At 42.6% G+C, this 13031-nt stretch overlaps 1 protein-coding gene across 1 annotated transcript; it reads right to left on the reverse strand.

Annotated features, from left to right (window-relative positions):
* Positions 1 to 3860: 3860 nt before the first annotated feature.
* LOC131230481 (uncharacterized) lies at positions 3861 to 4433 on the reverse strand. The gene has a single exon (XM_058226401.1). The coding sequence runs from the start codon at positions 4431 to 4433 to the stop codon at positions 3861 to 3863; it is 573 nt and encodes a 190-aa protein (XP_058082384.1).
* Positions 4434 to 13031: the final 8598 nt, after the last annotated feature.

The following is a 13031-nucleotide window of genomic DNA, read 5'->3' on the forward strand; positions in this document are numbered from 1 at the left end:
CCTCGATCTGCTAAGACTCATGAGCCGGGCATGGTGGTATGGGACACCGTGGTCGAGCTGTCGGCCTACATTGGGGTGACGAGCCTCCCCGTAGTGACCATTGAGCAACCAAACTCGTGAGCCGATTATGGTGCTATGGGACACTATATTCATGTTGTCGGCCTACATTGATTGGTGACGAGCCCTTTGTAGTGACCTCGAGCATACCTTGATACTGCATTGAGGTGACGAGCCTTAGGGTAGTAACTAAGGTATGATAGGCATGCATTGATTGGTGACGATCCCTTTGCAGCGACCTAGAACCATATGATCGTATGAGATGGCCTAGGACTGACGACCCTAGAATGGATCACTGTGTGGAAATTGATATGAGGGAGGTACCTTAGCTTCCCAATCCTGCTGTATGAAAATGACTAATAACAACTTGGTAATCATGTTCATGCACCGCATTGCATGTGCGTGAATGCGTAACGTAAGATGAAGACGCTGAGGGAGTAAGGCGAGGGCATGCATCATTCTACATACATCCTTGCATTAACAGGAGTAATTGGGACATGTTTGATTGTATTGCTTTATCATTACTGCTTGACCGAATTGATTACATGTTAACCTTTGCTTTATTGTTCCACTGAGTTGATCACTCACTCCCACGTTTCGAGACGGTGTTGTACACACCAACTAGACTCTGTCTTAGATGTAGATGATGATGCGACCCACGAGGCAGAGCAGGAGTTTGAGGATGATGAGGAGGCGTTCTCCTTTATGCAGTTCTCAGGCGGGTTCATGTGAGTCGTGTCCTGAGATACGGGGATTCAGGGTTATTGTTGTAGTGGTTTGATTCATTTTGATACTTGTAATTTGAGACAAACACTTGTAATTTGACCTGGCAGAGCATACATATCTCAGGGACTTATATTGATATATATATATATGTCTTTAGTCTTCCGCTTGCATATTTTACCTGTCCCTGAATTATGTTTGCAGTTTGGCTTAATCTATTCCATGTTTTGTGCACTCATACAGACAACATGCATCCATCATTACATATGTTGCATAAGTGATGTTTTGAAACTCGGGAGCTGGGTTATGCTCGACCCCCGATTTTCAGGGCGTTACAATATTTAATAAAGAAAGACTATTTGGAAACCTACCTCAGAGTTGACCCATGATTTTAGGTCATATATGCTCTTCAGCCAGATAGGTGAATCTGATGATACTCTAACAACTCTCAACTCGTTGTCTTCGGCTTCAGTTAGAGCTCGGTGTGGATCCACGTACCCCTGACGACTCTCCTTTATAGGTAGAGCTCGGTGGGCTTTCGCTGATCGCGGTGTGGTCTCCCTTCCTCACACACATGCGAAGTACCGATGTTGAGCTGTAATAAAATGACATATTATCTATGCAATTCACAACATAATGTCCATTGAAAATGATGATCCAAATTCAATTTCACATACAATATTCTTATTAGCTTCATCCTTTAGTAGATTCATATCCTGTCTCAACGTGGCATCGACCTCATTCAGATTCATAATTTCTTCTTCGTTGTTTGGCACTGAAGTGATTTTCTTCTATAACACAAGCATATTATTAATTATTTATGTATTTCAACATGTCATGTAGTGAGGTAATGTTGTCATCCATACAGTGACGTGGATCATGGTTGTCGTCCACGTAAGGTTGAGATTCATAATTAACCTAGTTCGTGAATCGTGTCTGTCATCATATTGTGTCTCTATTCATCCACGATCTACTCTAAGCGATATCCACGACCAATAGACGATAACAACGATTCAAAATGATGACAGTGACGACGGTCCTCCTTGGATCGTGTTTGTCATCCAAATTGGGTTGTGCACCAACCACCCACAACCCACTGTGGCTGGAAACCACAATCCACTAGTGAACTGGCTCATCTCAGCCTCAACGGTGGAGTTATTGACCTGTTATACACCTGTATAGTATAAGAATTAAACTCATAGTGACCTGTTTAACTAATAATCCAAAGGCAAACCACGTACATATTATCCTACATTGGGTCGTAACATCAACCACGACCCGTATGGACGATAAACACGACCAATCATACATGATAACAACGATCTGACCTTCATAATGACCACGATCAAACATGAAACACAACTACGACCAAAATTCAATTTTATATACCTTTACTGCTTATATCTCCTCTTTAATATGCTTCATCTACTCATTCATATACTCATTCCCTTCCCTGAGATCATCCCTTGTATCTCCTTTTCAAACTGTTTCATCTGCTCCAACAGCGAAGCATTCTCCACGATCGGAGGGCTGGTTGAAGGGACATTGTCCTGTAATAAAATCATACACCAAAAATGAGCCAAAACGGGACAGAACAACGACCAAATAAGATTCAGGATAAATTCATAAATTCAATTTCATGTACCCTCATTGCCTGGATCTCCTTTCTAAGTTGCTTCACCTCTCTTGTAGTGAAGCATTCTCTCCTACGAGAGGGCTGATCGAAGCAATGAATTCCTGTGATGGAGTACTATATTATTATGTATTTTCCATGTATAATAACCACGACCCATAGTTCATAGAAACCATGACCCATTTTACACGATACCATGACCATCGGCTGAATCATGGTTACCACCAATGTTGGGTCGTGTATCAACCACGACCCGATGTGCATGGCAGCCACGACCTTTACTAGATGGTAACAACGATCATATGTGGATGATAACCATGATCCATTTTTCATTAACCTTCGTTGACTGAAACTCAACTATTAGTTGATTCATCTTCCCTTGCAGTGAAGCAATGTCATCTTTAAGATGGCTCATCCCATCTTCAAAATGTTTGAGATGGTCCATCCCATCATCAACAGTTGTTGTTGTTGTTGTTGTTGTTGTGTTGTTGACCTGGATTAAAATCATTATATAAGATAGTACATTCACAGAAACCTATTAACGAATAATAAAATAGGGCAATTTCACGTACGTATTTTGTATTAATATCGTCTCTCAACGACTTCACTTCTTTGCGTAAAGAAGCATTATCAGCCTTGAGGTTCTTTATTACTCCACCAAACTCTTCCTTTATTCCTTCCACTTCAGTGATATGGAACTTAATCCGCTTATTAAATTTCTTTATTACGGATCTTGATTTTTTATTATCTCTCAATATGTTGCTAATATCTTCCTGAATGGAGGTTCTAGCCTCAGCCCCAAATTCATTTCTCATTTTCAAGAGGGAGGCTGTAAGATCAGCCTCCACTTTATTTCTTATTTCATCCTCCTCCACCACCGTTGTCACTACCATGGGTGCTGCCAACTGAGCCTTGTCATTCGTATAAGTCTCGTCGATTATACTCCTGACAACCTCGGTCTCTACTTCTTCGACCGTCGGTTAAAACTTTGAAGCTTGCATCACTTGCATGTGTAAATTTGATTTATTTATTAATTATAAACACATTCAATAATTAAAATACACTACTATTTAAATAACTCTTACCGGTACAGCTGTAAAGATGGCGGATAAGGGGCGGTATCTGCCTGATTTCTTCATATTCCAATTTAGGATTCGAGGAATCATTATAGGCAGTCTTCTATCTACCCACCCACTGTCATCAGTGAGTTTTGGAAATCGTTCGTAGGCCCAGATCTGCTTAAGATCAATTATCATGCATTACATATTGATTGACATGTATGGAGTAAAAATTCAAACTTAGATTATGAACCATGACAAGAATAACGTACTTGCAGGGCGAACGCGCATTCGCATATGTTATATGATTTGGGGTACCGGCCAGTCACCTGAATAATGTCAGACGCAGCGTTAACCTCTTTCTTCAAATAATCATACCCCACACTGCCTCAGGGGTAGTTATTAAAATAATCCAAGTCATCGACCATGTCGATAAACATATCAACACAGTTATTCTTTTGTGAAGATCCAACTAATAGATTCTCAATGCAAATTATTAGAGCCAGCTTCACCGCGTCCATATGTTCGTCTTTATCAGTGAGTGACAAATAGGCTTGTTTCAGTTCTTTTTTACTAACACTACCTGCTCTCAGGTAGGTCTCCCTAATACCTCTTCCTCCCATTATTCTTCCGGCCTCAGCACGACCGTCACCATCTATCCTAACTGGTCCAAACTTAAGACCCATTATTAGAGAAAAGTCGATCTCAGTAAATTTTATCTTGATGCCCTGAACATCGAATTTCAGATCACCAACATGCCTTTGCATTCGGCAATGCAAAATCTGGGAGTGTGCCCTCCACCCAGTCAATGGAAAGTGAAGAAGAAATCCAAAATAGCTGTCTCTAAATATATTCTGTCTATCAGGATTCTTCTCCATATCTACAATCATATGCTCCAAAAAACTGACGAAGCACTTGGGAGAGACTCGTGCCTCTTCGAAGTCAAAGCACGTGATCGTCATTGGCTTCCCTCGACATGCATTCCAATATGGTCATTGACTGTTAATCAATCAATAATAAGGTCTTGCAAAATCTAACACGATCGTAAATGAACTACATAGTTGATCGCTGATGTAACCAACAAATGGTCGTGGTTATCATGTGTTCTAAAGGATCGGGGTTGTCATGCAGCACGGTTCGTTGTTGTCATCTACTCTAGGTCAAGGTCGACGGTCAAGACTACCCACCCACAATGTGATCCACGATCCACCGTGCTGTCAACCATGATCCAATAGGCAAACTAACCACCCACCCACGATCGTGTCAACACGATCCATTAGGCATATTAACCATGATCACAACTCACCATGATCGTGATTGTCATGCTATACATATCGTTGTAGTCATATACAATAGGTCGTGGTTCACATCCACTTCAGACATAAACTGTCCCTGTCAACCACGATCGATTGAGTTGTGGTTCACATCTACGATCCACATAACATGTGAGCCACGATCGTGATTGTCATGCTATACAGATCATCATTGTTGCCTACAATGAATTGTAACCACAATCGTGGTTGTCATGCTATACGGTTCGTTGTTGTCATCTATGTGGGCATAACCACTACCCATATAGCATGACTACCATGACTTATAGCCCTGACCCAAATAACATGTGAGTAACAATCCACTGTGCTTGCCAACCACGATCGTTGTTGTCATGCTATACAGATCGTTGTAGTCATATACACTAGGTCGTGATTAACAGCATTGCGCACGTAACATGTGAACAATGACATACTGTCCCTGTCAACCATTACCTTGCTTTGCCATTTATAAGAACTGAGGTGTACTCAGATTGTATAGATGTACTCGCTGAGTGGCGATGGAGGGGCCCAGTGAAGAAGATTCAAAACCAGTAAAAAAAAGGTAGGGATAAGAAGTGAAGGGGTCCCAAAGAAGAAGCTCCAAGATAAATATATAAATATATAAAATTGGTGTTTCGTATGGGGACAAGCAGTTGCTTTACACTATATACCTTCCAAGCTCAGTCGTTTCTAAGTCAAACTGAATTGCCTTTTCTCCTATCTGCACCGACCATTCTATTTGTAACGACAAGAAATGGAATTACCCAAAGAATGATCAGAATATTTAAATTTAATGGACCATAATAGTTCAAACCAACAGGTTCCGTAAAATCCCATAATTTGTCATCTTAACGTAGTGTGGATCACTGATGGCTTGATACGTGTCGCGAAAAAACTTATCAAGGAATCCATCAGCCATGAACTATTCCAATGGATTAGATCTGATTTATGATGGGCCCATGGACTTGACCAAAATGATTGACGATTGATGTTATGCGTTGGGAATCGTAAGCGAACCTTACGCCTTTTACATACCATTTTGAAGTATGTACATGCGACATATTTTTTCAGTACAAACTAAGATATGTGGGTTGTATCCCACCGTGATGTCTATGAGACATCAACTCCGTCCATCTGCTTTTTGCGCTCAGTTTAGGGCTTGGAACCATAAATGAACCAGATGTGAGACTCAAATGTGCTGAAAATGCAAGGATTGAACTTCCACAGTTGAAATATTTATGGGGCAACCGAAGTGTTGAGTCAGGACAATATTTGTGTTTTCAGTTCATCCCATTGGGAATTATGTTATGAACGGTATGGATGGCATGTAAACATAACTGTCGACCCTAGGGAAGTTTTAACAGTTGGAATTTCCCTGCCCACATTTTCCTTTAATGCTATTCACCTAAGTCATTGATCCTTCTCACTTTTTGTCTCAAGCCCTAAATTGATCCCAAAAAATGGGTGAACGGGATAGATTTATCACAAACATCAGGGTGGGGTCCACTTGGGATTCCAACGAAGGAACTTCCTGTTAAAGACTTTTGCAAGAAAGCGTGCCTGCACCGACCTTGCATTTTCATCATTACATCTTTTTGCGTGTTGTCTGCGTATTGGTCCACAAAATTCAAATACACGATCCATATATCATGACGACAGCAAGCCATATACAATGATCAAACGTGATATAAATCTTCATGTCAACTACAACCCATCGAACATTAACACTACAACCATATAACATAGTTACAAAGTTGTGGGCTAAAGAATTGGGCTTCAACACGCCCCCCTAAACATGGGTCGTGGTTGTGATGGAATATGGCTCATTCAAGTCATGTTATATGAGTCGTTGTTAGCATGTTGGAAGGGTCGTGGTTGTAAGATGACATGGGTCGTGTAACAACCACAAACCCATTAAATGACTACCATGACCTATTGTCGAGACAACCATGAACCCATTAACATGACAACCATGACCCATTAACACGTTAACCACAAACCCATTCACATGACAACCACAACCCAAACACCATCATACAACGACCATTTCCCCATACCTGGAATGTTCTGGGAAAAGGAAAACTATCATTCCCCATATAGGGGATGTAATGTAATGGATTTACCAGTGGAAAAGGACCGTTTCCCTATACGGGGGTGTATCTATTTATCGGACATTCTTGCAGATACTTGATATGGATCGCGAAGATCAAACATGGTATGGTGAGGGCTTTCGTGGTCAAGTGAAGGAGCTTACTATAGGGCTCACCTTGATCAAAGTCATCTCAACCTTCCACGTTGATAAACACGACCCTTTGTATATGACAACCACGATCCTTCACGTTGTCAAAACATGACCCAGACAAAGGATCATTGTGTACAGTTTTTATTTATCATGCTTTTCATGTAAATTTAATGGTGGTTGTTATGATATATGGATCGTGGTTTTCAAAGTAACATGGGTAGTGGTGTCAGTTGCTAAGGGTCATGGTTTTCATGTTTTATTGATCATTGTGGTCGTATTATACGGATCATTGTTGTCATGCTACAAAATAACGAGTTCTTTTATAGAGCTTTGACGTCAGCTTGGAACCCGGAAGAAGTCAGGTTACATCAGCCTGGAATCCCGAAGAAGCCATTACACACCGGGTCCCCCAACTGGGAGAAGGTGGTCATCGCTAAAATTTCAACATCTTTTATAGGGCTTTTACATCAGCTTGGAACTCATAAAAGTGAAGAGGGAACGATTTAGATTATAAGGTCGAGCTCGGACAGAGACAAGCCCTATGATCATGTTCGAAATACGATATATGGGTCGTGACTATCATTGAATGTGGGTCGTGGTAATAATTTTGTATAGGTCATGGTTGTTATGAAATATGGATCATGAATGTAATGAGAAATGGGTTGTGGTTATCATGTAATATGGTCATGGTTATCGTGTTATATGGTTCGTGGTTGGCGTGAAGCATTGATCGCAGATGTCATTCGATACGGCTGTCATGTTATACGGATCGTGGTTGTCTTGTTGCATGGGTCGTAGTTGACATTTAGAATGCGTTATCGTTGTCATTGTTTGGGTCGTGTTTTTCATAAGATTGTGGTTGTCAGCAAGGATCCATGCAACATGCAACAGGACAACCGCGACCAGGCAAACAATCGTCATTGACATAAAAGAGGTCCATTTACATATATATATATATATATATATATATATATAAACACGAAAACTTGTTATCCCCTCCAAGTAGGGGGACCAGCTACTAAACTGGGAGGCTAAGCATCAACGAAAGCCTCGGCGACAGGGGCATCCTGGGCAATCCCTGAAGCAGGAAGGGCGCTCTAGTGCACGTCTGCCATGTCTGTCATGATAGGCTCGGCATTACCGGCGGTGTTTGCCGTGAGGGTGTCAAAGTTGAGGGTCGGGTAAACCTTCGTAACTTTGACCAAACAAGCATTAAAGCCAATGTCATAGCTAAAATAGTATAATTTATCCACCTCCTTAGCCCTCTCATCAGCGTCCTTATATTTCACCACTGCCGCGGCCGCCTGTGAGACTGCTTGAGCCTCGAGCTATGCTCATAAGGAAGCCTTCTCCGCAGAAGTAGCAGACTCAAGGACCTTCTGCTGCTGGACCAGACGGTTTGCCGCCATCAGCCGCTCCGACTCGAGCTCCTCTTTTGCCACTTCGATCCCCGATCGACAACCAAGGCCCTGAACTCCAGGTCCTTATTAGCCCAACTCGGTAACAAATTTGGCCCGCTTAACTTTGAGCTGATCCATCTCCTTTAGCCTCTCCTTCACCTCCAACATCTTCGGCAGTGACTTATAACATACAGCTGCAAAATCATTCATGAAGCTAACGTGGCAGCGAGAAAGGGTGTCGGAGATCTGCGCCTCCGGTACGTGCTTAGCTACCCAAGGATTCAGCTAAGCCATGTAAAAATCGGGAGGCAGGACCCTTGAAGAGGGTGTGGAAGCTCCCCCCTTTGGAGAGGATGCGGAAGCTTCCCCCCTTGGAGAGGATGCGGAAGCTCCTCTGACCCCGCTAGTCGCAGAAGCATGGATAGTTGCCTTAGGTACATCTGCGTGGCCGACCATGGGCTCAGCATTAGCATGGGGAATCACAGATCATGAAGAGGCTACTGCACTGAGGGTCTCCCCGACTACCTCCCTCATCGACCTAGAAGGACCCGCCTTGGGGGTTTGCTCCTCCATAGAGTGTGACGAAATGGTGATGGCCTCGACTCGGGCAGGAGCTCCAACCTCCGACGCCTCAGGAACGGGGGTCAGAGTAGTAACAGGAGAAGCCTCTGGAAGGGCTGTAACAAGCACAGTCCTAACTGGGTCTACAACTGGAGCAGCCTCGGCCTCAGCCTCAGGAGCCTTCCTCTTCTTCGATGTCGCTGTCCTCCTTGGTTCAGAGGAGTGCGTAGAGGCCGCCTCCTCTTTGAGCCACCTACCTCCATCCCTGCAAAAAAGAAGCATCAGTGCCACGGGACACGTAGAAGGGTGCAATACGCCCGAGCCCATGCTTCAAGGTTAGAATCTTCCTAGCATTTAATGCCATATAAAAGCGCAAGCGTCTCTTCGATCCTTTGCTACACATGGAGCCATTCCCTTCGCCCCGCCGTCTGTAAAACGTAACCGTTGGCACGTATCCTTTCCCAAGAGGACGGAAGTCGAAGGATTCAGTCGTTGCATGGAAACGAATTGGCTACTCCCCCTGCCACCAGTCAATGGCTGGTGATCGATGCTCTGTGGGCCCCACCATGATGTATGTGTTTCATCCATGCCGTCCATTTATTTTTACAGATCGTTTTATGATATGAGACCAAAAATGAGGTATATCCCAATCTCAAGTGGACCACATTAAAGGAAATAGTTTTGAATGAACGTTGACCATTAAAAAAATTTAGGGGCCACAAAAGTTTTGGAAATTGCCCAAACTTCTGCTTCACTCTAGGTCCGTGCGTCTCCTGAACCGAGGTCAGGGGCATTGTCATTAGGCATGATCATTCATCTATTCTAACAGAACATTTAAGGGCTTGATCCAAAAAATGAGAGGGGTCACCGACGCCGCTCATTCACCACTGTTTCCTATGATGTGGTCCACTTTCTTTTGGGATATAGCTCATTTTTATGGTTACCATAAAATGATCTTGAGATATATATGGATGGCATGGATGAAAATACATACATGATGGACAAGGAATGAGCACAAAAATGCGGCAAATCCAACGCTCAAGTGGACCACACCAAATAATAAGCTTGGTTGCTTTAAAATGCACAAAGCATTAAATGCCAGTTGCATTAATTGCAAGAGTCATCTGTGGTGTGATCCAGTTGAACGTTGGATCTACTCCATTTTAGTTTTGATACCTTAAAATAATCTGAGAAAAGGGATAGACGGCTTGGATGTATAGATACATCACGGTGGGCCCACCCACAAAACTGCCTGTTCGGAGCTAAGGTCTTTCGGGAGTAGTACTCAATCTGTGTCCATACATGAAGGCCTTCTGACACCTTTCTATGATTATTTTAGATGAAAATGCCCCTGACCTTGGTTCAGGAGACATACAAACCTAGAGTGAAGCAGAGGTCACCTGTTGTTGCAGCCCCTGAGCCACGGATGGATCGGCTACTCCCCGGGACACTGGCCAATGGCTGGTGCTCGGCGCTCTATGGACCCCACCACCACGTATGTGTTTCATCCATGTCGTCCATACGTTTCTCCAAATGATTTAATGGTAGGAGTCCAAAAACGAACGATACTCCAATCACAGGCTGTGGACATTACATGGAACAGTGATGATTGACCGTCGTAAACCATTAAAATGATCCCTCTCATTTTTTAGACCAAGCCCACAAATGATTTGTAAAAGCTAACGAACGATTGTGCCTTTCACTGTAGATGCAGATGAATGGAATGGATTTAACACATATGTTATGGTTAGGCCCATGGCTGGTAACAGGGGAGTAGCCAATCCGTTATCCCAAGGACTAAACGGAAGAATATATGAGCGTCGGAAGGGCCAAATGTAGCATTTCACATGCAACTTTTACAGACCTTCTTCTTCTTTCATTTTTTTATAGAAAAAGAAGAAAAGAGGAGATCCATGGGTCCCAATTACCAGAGAGGCACGTTGTTTGTCCTTATCTGTAATCCTCTTCCACTAAGAGGTCAGTTTGCTAAGGTCAAGGTAGAGTCGAGAAGGTTCACATGCGAAGGATCATGGTACCGGATTCCCATGCACATTAGATCATGATACATGGGTCGTGGTTGGCAGATGTTATGGGTCATGATTGTCATGCCAGGTGGGTGGTGGTCATCATGTTATAAGGGTCGTGCTTTTCACTACCCTGTGAGCCATGACCCATTTTGGTTGAAAACCAAGACCCTTTGAGTGATTCCTAAGTGTAAATCATGAAAACTATCTAATTGTGAACCACGACCCATATTACATTTCAACCCCGACCCATATAACATCTGTGAAAACTACGACCTATGTAACATGAGAACCACGACCCATATCAATTGATAACCACGACCCCTCTAATGTGTGATCATGGTTCACATGCACAATTGACCATTGTTGCCATCAAATGAGGATCGTGATTACAATAAACAATGGATCGTAGTTGTATATCGGTCGTTGAACGTGGTTGCCATAAAGGAAGAACGCGGGGAGGACCCGAACCCTTCATCGAATATCTTCTCCATTATTTTGACTGTAAGAACAAAGAAATCCATGAATGATTAAGATGTTGCAATGGGTCGTTGAACATGGTTGACAACCACAATCCATATACCAAGACAACCATGATCCATGTAACGTGAGAATCATGACCCTCATCAGCTGACAACCATGACCCCTCTAGCTTAAAAACCATGAGCCATATAACATGACGTTGTCGTCAACCATGACCCTTCGAGTGGTTCGTTGTTGTCATTCACAGTGGGCTGTTGTCGTCAACCACGACCCATTGTGGATTACAATCATGAACCAATGTGGATGATAACCACGACCCATTTAATTGACAACCAATATCCTGCATTACTCACAAGTTGGACCCATTTATTTTTTTAACAGAATAACCAATATTGGAATGAGTATGGGTCGCAGGGCTATATTATGTTATTATGATGAAGAGAGTGTGTATGACAAGGGAATGTTTACCTACGATGGTGGAGACTCAAAGGGATTTGTTGTGAGTGATGATATCACTTATTGACAGCAAAATGCATCAAATTACGAAGACTATGTCGGATGAATTCGATTTAATAATTAAAGTTGTGTGCGGTGATGCAATTCGTGGATTCCTACGCCCACATACAATCAAAGACGATGAAGATCTCGAAGCATACATGTTATTCTATGGATAGACTCTTTCAACACAAATACCATTGTATGTGGAGAAAGTGAGGTGTTGTCTTGTCATTGAGGATTACAACAGAGATTATACCTTACATTCGAACCCATCATCTCTTCATTCGCAACCTTCAGGCAATGATCGGAAGGTCGATGATTCCGATATACCCGACCCTTCTGTTAGATATCAAGACCGAGGAGTCAACGACTGCGATATAAGCAGCCCTTCTTATAACGATACACATCATGATTTGGGTAATGATAATGACCGCAATATACCTGGCCCATCAAGTAGTGATAAATATCACGATCGGGAACTCGATGATTGCGATATAGGTGGCCCTTCAGCCAATGATACATAACATGATTTGGGGAATGATGACTGCAACATACCTGGCCCATCCAGTAGTGATAAATATCATGATCGGGTCCTCGACGACTGCGATATAGGCGACCTTTCAGCCAACAATACACATCATGATTTAAGGAATGATGACTGCGACATACCTGGCCCATCAAGTAGTGATAGATATCATGACCGAGGAATATCTGACCAATGCGATCTTCAAACCCTACCCATCAATGATCCGTCTGTTAATCCATCTGATGATGCTTTTGTTAATTCAGATTGTCAAGGATACCCGGATTTTGTGAAGGATCCAAATGAAATATTAGTCGGGCAAGTGTTCAAGGATAAAGGTCGACTATAATATTGTCTATGTCAATATGTGATGCACTGCAAGTTCCAGTATAAGGTTTGAAGTTTAACAAGCTGATATATACGATTGGCCGCATTGTAGAAAATTGTAGTTGGACGATGCATGCTTCAAAACTTAACAACACAGGGATGTTTAAGATCAAGACTTACAACTCAAAGCAT

This window comes from Magnolia sinica, chromosome 17, assembly GCF_029962835.1.
Source record: "Magnolia sinica isolate HGM2019 chromosome 17, MsV1, whole genome shotgun sequence".
Taxonomy (NCBI): domain Eukaryota; kingdom Viridiplantae; phylum Streptophyta; class Magnoliopsida; order Magnoliales; family Magnoliaceae; genus Magnolia; species Magnolia sinica.

Bases quoted from the DNA above. Each gene is read 5' to 3' on its own strand.
- LOC131230481 (XM_058226401.1), bottom strand. From the start codon at position 4,433: ATGACGATCACGTGCTTTGACTTCGAAGAGGCACGAGTCTCTCCCAAG.